The following is a 17,302-nucleotide window of genomic DNA, read 5'->3' as shown; positions in this document are numbered from 1 at the left end:
TCCTCCCACCCCTCATCGTCTCACCCAATCACCATAATCCTTCTATTCCTTTCTCCCCTTATGTGCTTGTCTAGATTTCCCTTCAAGGCATCTTTGCTATTCACCTTCTGGTAGTGAGTTCCACATTCTCATTACTTTTTATTTATTTATTTATTTAGAGATACAGCACTGAAACAGGCCCTTCGGCCCACCGAGCCAGTGCCGACCATCAACCACCCATTTATACGAATCCTACACTAATCCCGTCACCCTCTCACATCCCCATCTTCCCTCAATTCCTCAACCACCTACCTACACCAGGGGCAATTTATAATGGCCAATTAACCTATCAACCTGCAAGTCTTTGGCATGTGGGAGGAAACCGGAGCACCCGGAGGAAACCCACGCGGTCTCAGGGAGAACTTGCAAACTCCACACAGACAGTACCCAGAATCGAACCCGGGTCACTGGAGCTGTGAGGCTGCGGTGCGAACCACTGCGCCACTGTGCCGACGTTTTGGGTAAAGAGATTTCTCTTAAATTCCCTGTTGGCTTGTCACCAGCTTATATTTATAGCCCCTGGTTCTGGTCCCCTCGACGAGTTGGAACATTTTTTCGATGTCTACACTATTAACCTAATGTTAAAAAAAAATCTCCCATCAGGCCAGCCTTCAGCCTTCACTCTTACAGAAAAAAGAACCCCAGCCTGTTCAGTCTTTCCTGATGGGGAGAGGATCACAGGATTTCCCCCCTCCCCCCACCCCCAGCTGACAGGATTGGGTGGATGTGAAGGTGTGCTGGGTGAACCCAAAGGCTAGCGCCTACCCGGGATTTTAAAATTTTTTTGGATTGCGCCTCTTTGTCTTTTGTACCCCGTTTACACAGTCTAGCAACTCCTCAGCCTGTTTAAACAGCTTTATCCTCCCACTGTTGAAGGGACGGTGCCGGGGCTAGTCCCCGTGATTGGCAGCAGCAGCTGAAGTGGGGGTTGTGTGGAGAGAGAGGTGTGTCGCCCTCTCTGCCACCTCCCCGCAGGCCAGTGGGGAGGTGAACTGGGGTCCGGTGTCAAGACTGAACCTCGCTGTCACTCCCACAAGGCAGTCGTGTCTTGCTCGCTCCGTCTCCCTCCCGTCCTTCGCTGCGCCATCTCCCCGCCCCTCCCTGCCCCCATCACGCCCTGCCCCTCCCTCCCCTGTCCATTTGCTCCCCGTCTCTGAAACATTCCTGGTCACCTGAGACTGTGCTGTGGCCAAGACCTTTCTTGCATGTTGCAAATGACCTCCTGCTGTCTTCACAGGTCCACATCCGATCTCGACTACGACTATTACAGGAGTGATTTTTACGAAAGGTAAGAGAGGTTCTGGATGAGTGTGGATGTTCTGTTGGCTGTACATCCTGCTCCATAATCTCCATCCGTGTCTCTGTTGTCCCCTCGCTCTACCCTCCTCCATTCTCCCACCTCCGCCACCCCCTGCCCTCCTCCCCTCCCCTCACCCCTCCCCGCCTCCCCTCCCCCACCCCCTACCCACTTCACACCTACCCCCCTCACCCCCTGTCCCCTTGGCCGCCCACCCTACTTTCTGTCTCCCCCTCCCCTGCCCATCCCTCTCTCTGTCTCTCACTCTCCCCTCCCCAGAGCTCTTTGAGGGCTTGCGTGCAGAGCTGTTTGGGGGCAGAGGGCTCTGTACAGGCAGGTGTGAGGAGCCCTGTACAGGCAGGTGTGAGGAGCTGTGTGTGTGTGTGTTGGGGAGGAGCCCTGTACAGGCAGGTGTGAGGAGCTGTGTGTGTTGGGGAGGAGCCCTGAACAGGCAGGTGTGAGGAGCTGTGTGTGTTGCGGAGGAGCCCTGAACAGGCAGGTGTGAGGAGCTGTGTGTGTGTTAGGGGGGGAGCCCTGTACAGGCAGGTGTGAGGAGCTGTGTGTGTGTGTGTGTGTGTGTGTGTGTGTGTTGGGGAGGAGCCCTGTACAGGCAGGTGTGAGGAGGTGTGTGTGTGTGTGTGTGTGTGTGTGTGTGTGTGTGTGTGTGTGTGCGTGTGTGCGTGTGTGCGCGTGTGCGCGTGTGGCGCGTGCGTGTGCGTGTGTGTGTGCGCGTGTGTGCGTGTGTGTGTGTGTGTGTGTAGCCCTGTACAGGTGGCTGTGCGGAGCTGTGTGGGGAGGCGTGCTGTACAGGCGGGTGTGCGGAGCTGTGTGTGTGTTGGGGAGGAGCCCTGTACAGGCGGGTGTGAGGAGCTGTGTGTGTGTTGGGGGGGAGCCCTGTACAGGCAGGTGTGAGGAGCTGTGTGGAGAGGAGTTCTGTACAGGTGGGTGTGTGGAGCTGTGTGGGGAGGAGTTCTGTACAGGTGGGTGTGTGGAGCTGTGTGGGGAGGAGTTCTGTACAGCCGGTGTGAGGAGGTGTGTGTGTGTTGGTGAGGAGCTCTGAACAGGCAGGTGTGAGGAGCTGTGTGTGTGTTGGGGAGGAGCCCTGTACAGGTGGGTGTGTGAGGAGCTGTGTGGGGAGGGCTTCTGTACAGGCAGGTGTGAGGAGCTGTGTGGAGAGGAGTTCTGTACAGGTGGGTGTGTGGAGCTGTGTGGGGAGGAGTTCTGTACAGGTGGGTGTGTGGAGCTGTGTGGGGAGGAGTTCTGTACAGCCGGGTGTGAGGAGGTGTGTGTGTGTTGGTGAGGAGCTCTGAACAGGCAGGTGTGAGGAGCTGTGTGTGTGTTGGGGAGGAGCCCTGTACAGGTGGGTGTGAGGAGCTGTGTGGGAGGGCTTCTGTACAGGTGGGTGTGAGGAGCTGTGTGGGGAGGAGTTCTGTACAGGTGGGTGTGATGAGCTGTGTGGGGAGGAGTTCTGTACAGGTGGGTGTGTGGAGCTGTGTGGGGAGGAGTTCTGTACAGGTGGGTGTGAGGAGCTGTGTGGGGAGGAGTTCTGTACAGGTGGGTGTGAGGAGCTGTGAGGGGGGGGAGCCCTGTACAGGTGGGTGTGAGGAGCTGTGTGGGGAGGAGTTCTGTACAGGTGAGTGTGAGGAGCTGTGTGGGGGGGGGGAGCCCTGTACAGGTGGGTGTGAGGAGCTGTGTGGGGAGGAGTTCTGTACAGGTGGGTGTGAGGAGCTGTGTGGGGGGGGAGCCCTGTACAGGTGGGTGTGAGGAGCTGTGTGGGGAGGAGTTCTGTACAGGTGGGTGTGAGGAGGAGTTCTGTACAGGTGGGTGTGAGGAGCTGTGTGGGGAGGAGTTCTGTACAGGTGGGTGTGAGGAGCTGTGTGGAGAGGAGTTCTGTACAGGTGGGTATGAGGAGGAGTTCTGTACAGGTGGGTGTGAGGAGCTGTGTGGGGAGGAGTTCTGTACAGGTGGGTGTGAGGAGCTGTGTGGAGAGGAGTTCTGTACAGGTGGGTGTGAGGAGGAGTTCTGTACAGGTGGGTGTGAGGAGCTGTGTGGGGAGGAGTTCTGTACAGGTGGGTGTGAGGAGCTGTGTGGGGGGGGAGCCCTGTACAGGTGGGTGTGAGGAGCTGTGTGGGGAGGAGTTCTGTACAGGTGGGTGTGAGGAGCTGTGAAGTGGGATCACTGTGAGTCAGTGAAGGGAGGTCTGTGGATGCGAGTTTGGTATAATGCAAATGCCTGTATTTTTTTGTGTTTCTCCCACCCAGTGCTCCCCAAGCAGGCAGTCGGAGGGATACGAGATTCCTTCGCTAACCAGGTAAGCTTTCAGACTTTTCCATCAGGGAGGCATTAGTCTACCCATCCCCCACACACCGTCCTGACAAGCACCAATTGATTGTATACTAAAAGGCAGCTGGATAAATATTTGAAAAGGTGAAGTTCAGTACTCGGGGTAAGAGCAGATGAGTCAGGGTAATTGGATAGCTCTTTCAACAGGCTAAATGGCCGTCTGCCATGGGCTGGAAGAGTTAGTGAGTTTGATGTTTGTGTCATAGACACATTGATAGAGATTGACTGCTGTGATTTAGTCAACATCTCCAATTATCATATCAGGCGACGATTGGGGTGAGATCCAGACATCTCCAGGAGTGTCACCTTAAAATATCAGGGAAGTGGGATTAATTTGGGATTGATACAGGACTGTGGGGAAAGAGTGGGGCAGTGAGATTAGTTTCAGATTGATACAGGAATATGAGGAGAGAGTGGGGCAGTGGGATTAGTTTGGGATTGATACAGGGCTATGGGGAGAGAGTGGGGCAGTGGGATTAGTTTCAGATTGATACAGGGCAATGGGGAGAGAGTGGGGCAGTGGGATTAGTTTGGGATTGATACAGGGCTATGGGGAGAGAGTGGGGCAGTGAGATTAGTTTCAGATTGATACAGGGCTATGGGGAGAGAGTGGGGCAGTGGGATTAGTTTCAGATTGATACAGGGCTATGGGGAGAGAGTGGGGCAGTGGGATTAGTTTGGGATTGATACAGGGCTATGGGGAGAGAGTGGGGCAGTGGGGATTAGTTTCAGATTGATACAGGGCTATGGGAGAGAGTGGGACAGTGGGATTAGTTTCAGATTGATACAGGGCTATGGGGAGAGAGTGGGGCAGTGGGATTAGTTTGGGATTGATGCAGGACTATGGGGAGAGAGTGGGACAGTGGGATTAGTTTCAGATTGATACAGGGCTATGGGGAGAGTGGGGCAGTGGGATTAGTTTCAGATTGATACAGGAATATGAGGAGAGAGTGGGGCAGTGGGATTAGTTTGGGATTGATACAGGGCTATGGGGAGAGAGTGGGCAGTGGGATTAGTTTGGGATTGATGCAGGACTATGGGGAGAGAGTGGGACAGTGGGATTAGTTTCAGATTGATACAGGGCTATGGGGAGAGAGTGGGGCAGTGGGATTAGTTTGGGATTGATACAGGGCTATGGGGAGAGAGTGGGCAGTGGGATTAGTTTGGGATTGATGCGGGACTATGGGGAGAGAGTGGGACAGTGGGATTAGTTTCAGATTGATACAGGGCTATGGGGAGAGAGTGGGGCAGTGGGATTAGTTTGGGATTGATACAGGACTATGGGGAGAGAGTGGGGCAGTGGGATTAGTTTGGGATTGATACAGGACTATGGGGAGAGAGTGGGACAGTGGGATTAGTTTGGGATTGATACAGGGCTATGGGGAGAGAGTGGGACAGTGGGATTAGTTTGGGATTGATGCAGGGCTATGGGGAGAGAGTGGGACAGTGGGATTAGTTTGGGATTGATGCAGGACTATGGGGAGAGAGTGGGACAGTGGGATTAGTTTGGGATTGATACAGGGCTATGGGGAGAGAGTGGGACAGTGGGATTAGTTTCAGATTGATACAGGGCTATGGGGAGAGAGTGGGGCAGTGGGATTAGTTTGGGATTGATACAGGGCTATGGGGAGAGAGTGGGACAGTGGGATTAGTTTCAGATTGATACAGGGCTATGGGGAGAGAGTGGGGCAGTGGGATTAGTTTGAGATTGATACAGGGCTATGGGGAGAGAGTGGGGCAGTGGGATTAGTTTCAGATTGATACAGGGCTATGGGGAGAGAGTGGGGCAGTGGGATTAGTTTCAGATTGATACAGGGCTATGGGGAGAGAGTGGGGCAGTGGGATTAGTTTGAGATTGATACAGGGCTATGGGGAGATAGTGGGGCAGTGGGATTAGTTTGAGATTGATACAGGGCTATGGGGAGAGAGTGGGACAGTGGGATTAGTTTGAGATTGATACAGGACTATGGGGAGAGAGTGGGGCAGTGGGATTAGTTTCAGATTGATACAGGGCTATGGGGAGAGAGTGGGGCAGTGGGATTAGTTTCAGATTGATACAGGGCTATGGGGAGAGAGTGGGGCAGTGGGATTAGTTTGAGATTGATACAGGGCTATGGGGAGAGAGTGGGGCAGTGGGATTAGTTTCAGATTGATACAGGGCTATGGGGAGAGAGTGGGGCAGTGGGATTAGTTTCAGATTGATACAGGGCTATGGGGAGAGAGTGGGGCAGTGGGATTAGTTTGAGATTGATACAGGGCTATGGGGAGATAGTGGGGCAGTGGGATTAGTTTGAGATTGATACAGGGCTATGGGGAGAGAGTGGGACAGTGGGATTAGTTTGAGATTGATACAGGACTATGGGGAGAGAGTGGGGCAGTGGGATTAGTTTCAGATTGATACAGGGCTATGGGGAGAGAGTGGGGCAGTGGGATTAGTTTCAGATTGATACAGGGCTATGGGGAGAGAGTGGGGCAGTGGGATTAGTTTGAGATTGATACAGGGCTATGGGGAGAGAGTGGGACAGTGGGATTAGTTTGAGATTGATACAGGACTATGGGGAGAGAGTGGGGCAGTGGGATTAGTTTGAGATTGATACAGGGCTATGGGGAGAGAGTGGGGCAGTGGGATTAGTTTCAGATTGATACAGGGCTATGGGGAGAGAGTGGGGCAGTGGGATTAGTTTGGGATTGATACAGGGCTATGGGGAGAGAGTGGGGCAGTGGGATTAGTTTGAGATTGATACAGGGCTATGGGGAGAGAGTGGGGCAGTGGGATTAGTTTCAGATTGATACAGGGCTATGGGGAGAGAGTGGGGCAGTGGGATTAGTTTCAGATTGATACAGGGCTATGGGGAGAGAGTGGGGCAGTGGGATTAGTTTGAGATTGATACAGGGCTATGGGGAGATAGTGGGGCAGTGGGATTAGTTTGAGATTGATACAGGGCTATGGGGAGAGAGTGGGACAGTGGGATTAGTTTGAGATTGATACAGGACTATGGGGAGAGAGTGGGGCAGTGGGATTAGTTTCAGATTGATACAGGGCTATGGGGAGAGAGTGGGGCAGTGGGATTAGTTTCAGATTGATACAGGGCTATGGGGAGAGAGTGGGGCAGTGGGATTAGTTTGAGATTGATACAGGGCTATGGGGAGAGAGTGGGACAGTGGGATTAGTTTGAGATTGATACAGGACTATGGGGAGAGAGTGGGGCAGTGGGATTAGTTTCAGATTGATACAGGACTATGGGGAGAGAGTGGGGCAGTGGGATTAGTTTGGGATTGATGCAGGACTATGCGGAGAGAGTGGGCAGTGGGATTAGTTTGGGATTGATACAGGGCTATGGGGAGAGAGTGGGGCAGTGGGATTAGTTTGGGATTGATGCAGGACTATGCGGAGAGAGTGGGCAGTGGGATTAGTTTGGGATTGATACAGGGCTATGGGGAGAGAGTGGGGCAGTGGGATTAGTTTCAGATTGATACAGGGCTATGGGGAGAGAGTGGGGCAGTGGGATTAGTTTGAGATTGATACAGGACTATGGGGAGAGAGTGGGACAGTGGGATTAGTTTGGGATTGATACAGGGCTATGGGGAGAGAGTGGGACAGTGGGATTAGTTTGAGATTGATACAGGGCTATGGGGAGAGAGTGGGGCAGTGGGATTAGTTTGGGATTGATACAGGACTATGGGGAGAGAGTGGGACAGTGGGATTAGTTTGGGATTGATACAGGGCTATGGGGAGAGAGTGGGACAGTGGGATTAGTTTGAGATTGATACAGGGCTATGGGGAGAGAGTGGGGCAGTGGGATTAGTTTGGGATTGATACAGGACTATGGGGAGAGAGTGGGACAGTGGGATTAGTTTGGGATTGATACAGGGCTATGGGGAGAGAGTGGGGCAGTGGGATTAGTTTGGGATTGATGCAGGAATATGAGGAGAGAGTGGGGCAGTGGGATTAGTTTGGGATTGATGCAGGACTATGCGGAGAGAGTGGGCAGTGGGATTAGTTTGGATTGATACAGGGCTATGGGGAGAGAGTGGGGCAGTGGGATTAGTTTGGGATTGATACAGGAATATGAGGAGAGAGTGGGGCAGTGGGATTAGTTTGGGATTGATACAGGGCTATGGGGAGAGAGTGGGCAGTGGGATTAGTTTGGGATTGATGCAGGACTATGGGGAGAGAGTGGGACAGTGGGATTAGTTTCAGATTGATACAGGGCTATGGGGAGAGAGTGGGGCAGTGGGATTAGTTTGGGATTGATACAGGGCTATGGGGAGAGAGTGGGCAGTGGGATTAGTTTGGGATTGATACAGGGCTATGGGGAGAGAGTGGGCAGTGGGATTAGTTTCAGATTGATACAGGGCTATGGGGAGAGAGTGGGGCAGTGGGATTAGTTTGGGATTGATACAGGACTATGGGGAGAGAGTGGGACAGTGGGATTAGTTTCAGATTGATACAGGGCTATGGGGAGAGAGTGGGGCAGTGGGATTAGTTTGGGATTGATACAGGACTATGGGGAGAGAGTGGGGCAGTGGGATTAGTTTGGGATTGATACAGGACTATGGGGAGAGAGTGGGACAGTGGGATTAGTTTGGGATTGATACAGGGCTATGGGGAGAGAGTGGGACAGTGGGATTAGTTTGGGATTGATGCAGGACTATGGGGAGAGAGTGGGACAGTGGGATTAGTTTGGGATTGATACAGGGCTATGGGGAGAGAGTGGGACAGTGGGATTAGTTTCAGATTGATACAGGGCTATGGGGAGAGAGTGGGGCAGTGGGATTAGTTTGGGATTGATACAGGACTATGGGGAGATAGTGGGGCAGTGGGATTAGTTTCAGATTGATACAGGGCTATGGGGAGAGAGTGGGACAGTGGGATTAGTTTGAGATTGATACAGGGCTATGCGGAGAGAGTGGGCAGTGGGATTAGTTTGGGATTGATGCAGGGCTATGGGGAGAGAGTGGGACAGTGGGATTAGTTTCAGATTGATACAGGGCTATGGGGAGAGAGTGGGGCAGTGGGATTAGTTTGGGATTGATACAGGGCTATGGGGAGAGAGTGGGACAGTGGGATTAGTTTCAGATTGATACAGGGCTATGGGGAGAGAGTGGGGCAGTGGGATTAGTTTGGGATTGATACAGGGCTATGGGGAGAGAGTGGGGCAGTGGGATTAGTTTCAGATTGATACAGGGCTATGGGGAGAGAGTGGGGCAGTGGGATTAGTTTGGGATTGATACAGGACTATGGGGAGAGAGTGGGGCAGTGGGATTAGTTTGGGATCGATACAGGGCTATGGGGAGTGAGTGGGGCAGTGGGGATTAGTTTGGGATTGATACAGGGCTATGGGGAGAGAGTGGGGCAGTGGGATTAGTTTGAGATTGATACAGGGCTATGGGGAGAGAGTGGGACAGTGGGATTAGTTTGAGATTGATACAGGACTATGGGGAGAGAGTGGGACAGTGGGATTAGTTTGGGATTGATACAGGGCTATGGGGAGAGAATGGGACAGTGGGATTAGTTTGGGATTGATACAGGGCTATGGGGAGAGAGTGGGGCAGTGGGATTAGTTTGGGATTGATGCAGGAATATGAGGAGAGAGTGGGGCAGTGGGATTAGTTTGGGATTGATGCAGGACTATGCGGAGAGAGTGGGCAGTGGGATTAGTTTGGGATTGATACAGGAATATGAGGAGAGAGTGGGACAGTGGGATTAGTTTGGGATTGATGCAGGAATATGAGGAGAGAGTGGGGCAGTGGGATTAGTTTGGGATTGATACAGGAATATGAGGAGAGAGTGGGACAGTGGGATTAGTTTGGGATTGATGCAGGAATATGAGGAGAGAGTGGGGCAGTGGGATTAGTTTAGGATTGATGCAGGACTATGGGGAGAGAGTGGGACAGTGGGATTAGTTTGGGATTGATGCAGGACTATGGGGAGAGAGTGGGACAGTGGGATTAGTTTGGGATTGATACAGGGCAATGGGGAGAGAGAGGGGCAGTGGGATTAGTTTGGGATTGATACAGGGCTATGGGGAGAGAGTGGGACAGTGGGATTAGTTTGGGATTGATACAGGGCTATGGGGAGAGAGTGGGACAGTGGGATTAGTTTGGGATTGATGCAGGAATATGAGGAGAGAGTGGGGCAGTGGGATTAGTTTGGGATTGATACAGGACTATGGGGAGAGAGTGGGACAGTGGGATTAGTTTGGGATTGATGCAGGACTATGCGGAGAGAGTGGGCAGTGGGATTAGTTTGGGATTGATACAGGGCTATGGGGAGAGAGTGGGGCAGTGGGATTAGTTTGGGATTGATACAGGAATATGAGGAGAGAGTGGGGCAGTGGGATTAGTTTAGGATTGATGCTGGACTATGGGGAGAGAGTGGGACAGTGGGATTAGTTTGGGATTGATGCAGGACTATGGGGAGAGAGTTGGGCAGTGGGATTAGTTTGGGATTGATACGGGCGATGCGGAGAGAGTGGGCAGTGAGATTAGTTTGGAATGATACAGGGATATGGGAGAGATCGGGGCCGAGAGTTTGGGCCAAGTTTTGACCAACCCTTCCCCCACCATCCGAAGCCCAGTGTCCAGTGAATGACCCGATGCTTGTTGGCGGACTCGAGCTAAGCATCTGTCACCCTGAGCTGTGTGTGGAGAAGAATCATCCTGTATTCTTTCAGATCAGTGACTCCCTGGGGAGGGGTTTGTGGTCGTTGGGTGGGGACGTGGTCGGCTCTACCGTCTGATGGATCTCCCGGGGGGGTGAGGTACCCATGGAAACTCCCCGGCAGCTTAGCTGGGACCTCAACGAGCAGTCAGGGTCTTCAGGTGCGGTGAGATGAGAGGCTGCTTTGAGTGCTGGGGGTTATCGAGCTGCCTGATCGCATGTGCGGCGAGAGAGAGAGAGACCTGTGCAGTGGAGTTTCATCGAGTGCCTTTCCTGTCTTCAGTTCTCCATCCTCGGGTCAGTTTCGAAGCACAGTCGCTCTCATTGTGCACAGCAAGATCCCACAAGCCGTAATCAGGAATGACCAGTTAATAAGTGTGCTTTTCTTTTTCTGTGAGCCTGTCTGAGGGTTTCATACTTGGCCACAGGAAACCAAGGAGAACTTCCCCTTCATCCTGCAGTGGCCATGGGATCTTGTACGTCCACCTGGGAATCCCTCGGTTTGACCTTTTCGTTCAAAAGACGGCACCTCCGACAGTGCTGGCTGGCGCCTGGACTGTGGGGCATGAGCCTCTGGGTTTGGATCTCAAACCCCGACCTTCTGACTTGAGAGTGAGAGCAGCCGAGCTAAGCTGTCACTGGGCGGTGTCTTGCTGTGAAGGTGGCATGACTGGTGATGCTGAGACCCAGCCCCCTCTCCCCCAGTCCAAATATCATTCTGCTGCTAAAACCCATTGTACTCTAGGTGCTAGGAGGAGGTTGTGTCACGACGGAGCGCCCAAGAACTACGCTAACTTGTTTCTCTCTGTTGCAGGATGTACCCCTACCCGAGCCGGGTACCACCCCCTCTTCCCCGGCCTGTGACCATCGCCAAACGCCCGCGTGTCACAGTCCCTCTGCCACGAAGAGGCAAGGGGAGCTTCAACACCAAATCTGGGCAAAAATCAGCCGCATCAGGGAAACCAGGTACAGGCGTAGAGAGGTTTAACATGAGGTGTGAGCATTCCTTCAGCTGGGCATAACTTCACGATCAGGTTAGATACAGAGTAAAGCTCCCTCCACACTGTCCCCATCAAACACTCCCAGGACAGGTACAGCACGGGGTTATATACAGAGTAAAGCTCCCTCTACACTGTCCCCATCAAACACTCCCAGGACAGGTACAGCACGGGGTTATATACAGAGTAAAGCTCCCTCTACACTGTCCCCATCAAACACTCCCAGGACAGGTACAGCACGGGGTTAGATACAGAGTAAATCTCCCTCTACACTGTCCACATCAAACACTCCCAGGACAGGTACAGCACGGGGTTAGATACAGAGTAAAGCTCCCTCCACACTGTCCACATCAAACACTCCCAGGACAGGTACAGCACGGGGTTAGATACAGAGTAAATCTCCCTCCACACTGTCCACATCAAACACTCCCAGGACAGGTACAGCACGGGGTTAGATACAGAGTAAAGCTCCCTCTACACTGTCCACATCAAACACTCCCAGGACAGGTACAGCACGGGGTTAGATACAGATGTAGAATCATTCTCCCAGCAGGTGAAAGGTCAGTCTCTGACCCACTACAGTTGTGCCTGACGTTACCTCTGACCGCTGTGTAATTGAGTTGAAGTTAGGCTGATTGCTGGCAATGGTGTGAGACATTTTGGGGCTGTGTCTTATTTACACACTCACTGTGCTCCTTTCTCGTTGTGCTCACTCGGCGCCCAGTGAAAGCCAATGACCTGGCCACCATCAAGAAGGAGCTGACCTTGATCAAGAGCAAAGTGGACTCACTCCTGGACAGCCTGGAGAAGATTGAGAAGGAGCAATCTAACCAGACAGGTACGTTACTCACTTCTGGAAAAGGGAGGCTCCCGAGCCCCTCCCTCCCGACAGGAGAGGCTCCCATCTACCCTCTGACGGCCGAGATTTCCGAGTCCCCCTGCCCCCACTGGGCAAGGCTTTCACCCCAATCCTGATGCCATGAGAATATCCTCCTGTCAGTTAAAAGGACTTGTCCCATCAACCCTGGACATGCCAAAGACTCCTTCCCCAACCCCCAGCCCCAGTCACATTCCCCTCACCCAGTTCCCTTTCACCTACAGGATACCCTCTTCTCTCACCCGTACCCCTCCGATGTATGAGGTCCCCCTCACCCTCACTCAGATCAATCCGATGTATGGGATACACACTACCCCCCTCACCCATATCCCTCCGATGTATGGGATACACACTACCCCCCTCACCCATATCCCTCCGATGTATGGGATACACACTACCCCCCTCACCCAAATCCCTCCGATGTATGGGATACACACTACCCCCCTCACCCATATCCCTCCGATGTATGGGATACACACTACCCCCCTCACCCATATCCCTCCGATTTATGGGATCTGCTCTCTTTCCTTGTTGCCCCCACAATCTGTTGATGGCCCCCAGTGCCGAAGCCCGTTGATTTTGAATCGGCTCTTCTCTCCGGGCAGAGACCAAGAGTGAGAAAACGGACGAGGGGAGCAGTAGCAAAGCGGGGAGTGAATCCAAGAAAGCTGAGAGCGAGGGGACCGGCGAGGAAGGCGACACTCTGGAGGATGATGAGGAGGAGGTATGAGCCTGAGCCGAGAGCGAGTCGCTTCAATAGTGGCTGACCCAGACGTGGCCCACACTCAGCAGGAAGGGACCCTGTGTGTGCTGGGGGGAGGGTCGTGCGACCTGGCCTGCTGGGTTGTGGGAAAGCAGGGGAAGAGATTAGCCAGAATTCCAGAGCCTGATCTGGTGACCTCTACTGGAAAGTACTTGGGGGGTGGGGGGTTCAAGTTTGGACAGGCTGTGTTGGGCCCTGTAGTTGCATATCCTGCTGGCTCACACATGGCAGAACAGGTAGCTTGGTCATGGGACCCTTGCCAAAGGGGTCTCTCGCTGTCAGTGCCTCATAAGGGGAAAATGAACGGCGCCGGGACCTGAGGGCGGGGCAAGGTTGTTTCAACGCTCATCCTACTTCCCACACACGTCCCCAAGCTAGCCAGAGTTACTGAAAGCAGCAACTTGCAGTCACGTACCACCCACAGAATGGGCTGCTGCAGCTCGCCGGCACTTCTCCCAAACAAGGAGATATTAGGTCAGGTGACCAAAAGCTGGGTCAAAGTGGTGAGTTTTTCAGGTGCATCTTAAAGGAGGAGGGAGAGGCAGGAAAAATTTAGGGAAGTAATTCCAGAACTAAGCAGTTGAAGGCACGGCATTGGGGATTTTCAAGAGGCCAGAATTAGAGGAACGCAGAGATCTCGGAGGGTTGTGGGGCCGGAGGAGGTGATAGAGAGAGTGCCTCAACTCGGACGAGGGCAGCAGGAATATGGGGACATCGTCATTCCCCTCCCAGCTTGGAGTCAAATTGGCCGTTCCCTCGTTGTCGCTGGGCCAGAATTCGGGAAATCACCATGCAGGGCTGCACACGGGTACAAGAAGGCAGCTCACCACCGCGCCTTCTCAAGGGGCAGGTCGGAACGGGCAGCAGTCGCCAACGACTCCCCTGTCCCAAGAACGAATGGGGAGAAAAGAAAATCCTCAGTAGCCGTGACTGACCCTCTATGTGGCCCCTCTCTCTCTCTCTCTCTCTTTTGCAGCTGCGTGATATCAAAGGGTGCAAGGATGAAGAGGAGGGTGAGGACGATGGCGGAGACGACACCAATGGCCAGGACGACCATTAGACAAGCTGAGCCGAGCGACACCACTTAACCTCTTCCCTCCTCTTATCTTTCCCCCCCTTCCTCCCTCCCCCACTCCCCCCGATCTTTACACCGTTTGTCAGTTCTTGTTTCTTTTCTAAAACTGCTTTCTGTCGGTGAGACGACCGTCATTTCAAACTGGATTTTTACTCTGAATTTAAATGAGGCATCTTAAAGGGGCAGGCTCTGATTTCGACCCCCTCTTTCTCTCCCCCCACCCTCCCCCTCCCAACCCTCCCACGACTCCGTTCCCACACTCAGCACCCAGGTCTAATGCCCGGGAAACCACAACCGGGCTGCTTTTAGATCCGGGATGACCAGCCGCCGAATGTGACAAGAGTCCGGCCCCACTTCCGCCCTCAGCACTTCCGTTGGCTATCGTTTTTTATCTGCTTGGTTCACTCAATTTACGAATCGAGTGGTGCGGCTTTTATTGATTTCTGGGGTGGTGGGGGGGAGGGGAGAGAGGGGTGGCATTGGGGGAGCTACTTATTTTTCTAATAGTCCTGAAAACGTGCTCGCCCTCCCCTTACCTCGCGGTTCGCTTTGTCAGGCTTAGGGTCCTCTCGCTTGTCATCTCCTCCCGGGTTAAACTGCGCTGATGAGCAGTTCTGGAATGCACGCCTAAACATTTCGGGCAATTTTGGAAGTTGGAGTCAGGTTACGAGATCAGTTAAGGTGAAGGATGCCCTTTAGCCCATTGGAGTGCTTCCTGCCAGAATATCAGGTCTATAGTCTGAACGAGTGGTGGGAGAAAAAAAAACCCCCCTTTGGATCATCTCTCCTGAAGGCTAGCGTGTCTTACAATGCTGCACTCCCGCAGTACTGCACCGAGTTGTCAGCCTGGATTGCGGGCTCAAGTCCCAGAGTTGGGCTTGGATCCACGGACTCGTGACTGGCGGGCGACAGCGAGATAAGGTCACTCATTCACAGCCGAGAAACACTGGCTGCCATTTTAGACGTCGTGGCACTCTGTGAAGTCACCATTCACTCGCGTGCCTGAGGCCGGAAAGAGGTGAATGTAACGTGAGGGTGGGGGAAACTCCCTGTCTGGACCTGGCGCGCCCACTCGCTAAACGCTGTCCAACCCGGGAGGTGGCCGTTGAGATTTCCCCTTTTCTTCCCAATCAATAGGACCCTAAGCCGGCCCGGGGAGTTGAGAGGACGGGTTTCCGTGGTGCCAGCCGGCCCACCTCGTGACGGAATTAGTGGGAGACCCGTCCGTTCAGTATGGCGACCGTCCTCTTTCCTCCTTCATTGTCCCCGCCGCTATACTCCCACCCCGTCCTTTTCAGTGTGACTGGGTTAGCGGGGGGGGGGCAGCTGCCTGTGTCCTTCACCAGACCAGGCATTGAAACCAGACCTCCCCGCTCGCTCGGCAGAGCTGCTAAAACACCTGCTTTCCTCCTACTCCCACCCCCACCCCTTTTATCCTCTGCTCCCGATTTCCCAAAAGCCTGAAGACCCCCGTTTGGGTGGGATGGGAGACGGGAGGGCCCCTCAGCCCTCCTGAGTCGGCGGTGGGGAAAGGAGTCATTGGCTGCTGAGAGAGCCCCACACTCGGAGGCGGTGTATTTGATTGTGGGTTTGCGGGGGTGGGGTTGAACACTGGAACAACAGACAGGGCCCCTTTAAGATTTGCCGCCGTTGGGAGAGCGTAAAGTGTTGGGCATTTTCGACGAGGGATGTCCAGTCAGGTGGCAGATTGGTTCCTCCTCTTTCTCACCTCCTTCCATCTCCAAATCTCTAACAGGCTCTCCCTTTCACCCCCTCCCCCCCAGCACCCATCACAGTTTCACGTCTGTGTACCTCATCCCACCCCCATGTCCTTGCCCACCTTCCCAACTCGTCCTCTTACCCCACCGTACAATCTGAAAGAGGTAAAAGCTTTCTGTCCGATATGAATTTTTAAAAAAACGGGCCTGTTTTAAGCAGAGGAGAAGTGGCGATGCCTGTGCTGTGGAAAGCGGGACGTGGGTTTAATGCGGAGGCTGTGCTGGGCCGCACTAGACCAGCAGTAGAATGCAGCCTGTATGTTTTCTAGACTTCTTTCATACTGTATCAGTACTGTTGGGTTAATTAAACATTTGAAGAATATTAAAGAAAAAAATCTCTTTGCTCTTTATTCACCAGCCCATCTCTCTCTCTGCCCGAGGTCTGATATCTGACAGGAGAAAGTGAGACACAATTCCACACTGATAAAAGGGGGCACCCTGGGACTAAATGAGGTGGGGCTGCCAATCTTTCTGGCTGTGGGACATGAGGTCAGTTCCAGACCCAGAGAGATGATGAGGTTTTCCTCCCTCGTGGCTGTGATGATTCCATGCTGTATAGGTTTGGGATTGTTCCCAGTGGACTTGCGCCCACAGCCCATATTCTGTGTCTGTAATTGTTAAGGTCAGGTGAGGAGTAGTCGAAGGGGTCCCCTCTCTTCCCTCTCCTTGTTTGACCACAACAGGTTTATTTCTTTTTTAAAGTGGATATACCTTCCAACTCAGTGAGCATTTAACTATTTACGTGCTATGATCATAAAAGGAACCAATCAGTCAGGCTTTCTTGAGTTTAACAAAGAAAGAGGTTAGCTTTATTGTACTTAAACTGATCGAAGTAAAGCAATAAACTAGGTTACAACTTTCTCTCTCTCTCTCTGTCTCTGTCACACACACACGCACACTAATAGGTTACAGAGTGGAGAAGGATAGATTGATCGGATTAGACTCCGGAGCAATAAAAAGGGGTATGCAGTCTGTGGAGGTTGGTGACACGGCTGGCTTCAGGCTGAATTCAGTGGTCCTGGGGCTTTCAATTTGCAGATGTGGATGGCTGATTCGGTGGTTCTCCTGTAAACAGCGATGCGGATGATTTCCTTCACGAAGTCTCTGCAACAGTGATACGTGGTTGCGGCCAGCCGTCAGCATTCAAAGCTTGCAAGGTGGACTGGGGAGGGAGTTGGGACCCCACTTGGGTCTTTTGTCAGCCTCTAGCTGCTTGTCTGTTTGTTGCGGAGAAAACACCAGCTTGAAGACACGTATGGTGGGCCCATCACATGACCATCACCCAGTGATTCAACCTGATGGTTACCAGTGTGTATTCCCTCTTGCAACATAATCAGTTCATGTCTAGGAATTCCCTTCTCCCAACCAAGGTCCCATTGTTCAAGTGATTATGTTTGAGTGGTTCGTCTCCACCAATTTAAAGTCCAAGTGATGGCCTTAATGTCTGTTAATGGGGACAGGATAGGTA

The 17,302-nt window shown here is 52.9% G+C and overlaps 1 protein-coding gene across 1 annotated transcript in view; it reads left to right on the top strand.

The window, feature by feature from the left end:
• LOC137348668 (heterogeneous nuclear ribonucleoprotein C-like) overlaps window positions 1-16,169 on the top strand; it is a 25,605-nt gene extending 9,436 nt beyond the window's left edge. The window contains exons 3-9 of the mRNA XM_068013926.1: window positions 543-619; window positions 1,277-1,327; window positions 3,531-3,647; window positions 11,158-11,309; window positions 12,066-12,179; window positions 12,824-12,942; window positions 13,958-16,169. Coding sequence (XP_067870027.1) covers window positions 543-619; window positions 1,277-1,327; window positions 3,531-3,647; window positions 11,158-11,309; window positions 12,066-12,179; window positions 12,824-12,942; window positions 13,958-14,041 — 714 coding nt within the window. The 3' untranslated portion in view covers window positions 14,042-16,169. The remainder of the gene's footprint in view (window positions 1-542; window positions 620-1,276; window positions 1,328-3,530; window positions 3,648-11,157; window positions 11,310-12,065; window positions 12,180-12,823; window positions 12,943-13,957) is intronic.
• The last annotated feature ends 1,133 nt before the right edge of the window (window positions 16,170-17,302 follow it).

The sequence above is a fragment of the Heterodontus francisci genome, chromosome 34 (assembly GCF_036365525.1).
Source record: "Heterodontus francisci isolate sHetFra1 chromosome 34, sHetFra1.hap1, whole genome shotgun sequence".
NCBI lineage: Eukaryota > Metazoa > Chordata > Chondrichthyes > Heterodontiformes > Heterodontidae > Heterodontus > Heterodontus francisci.
This window is presented reverse-complemented; position numbering and strand designations above follow the sequence as displayed.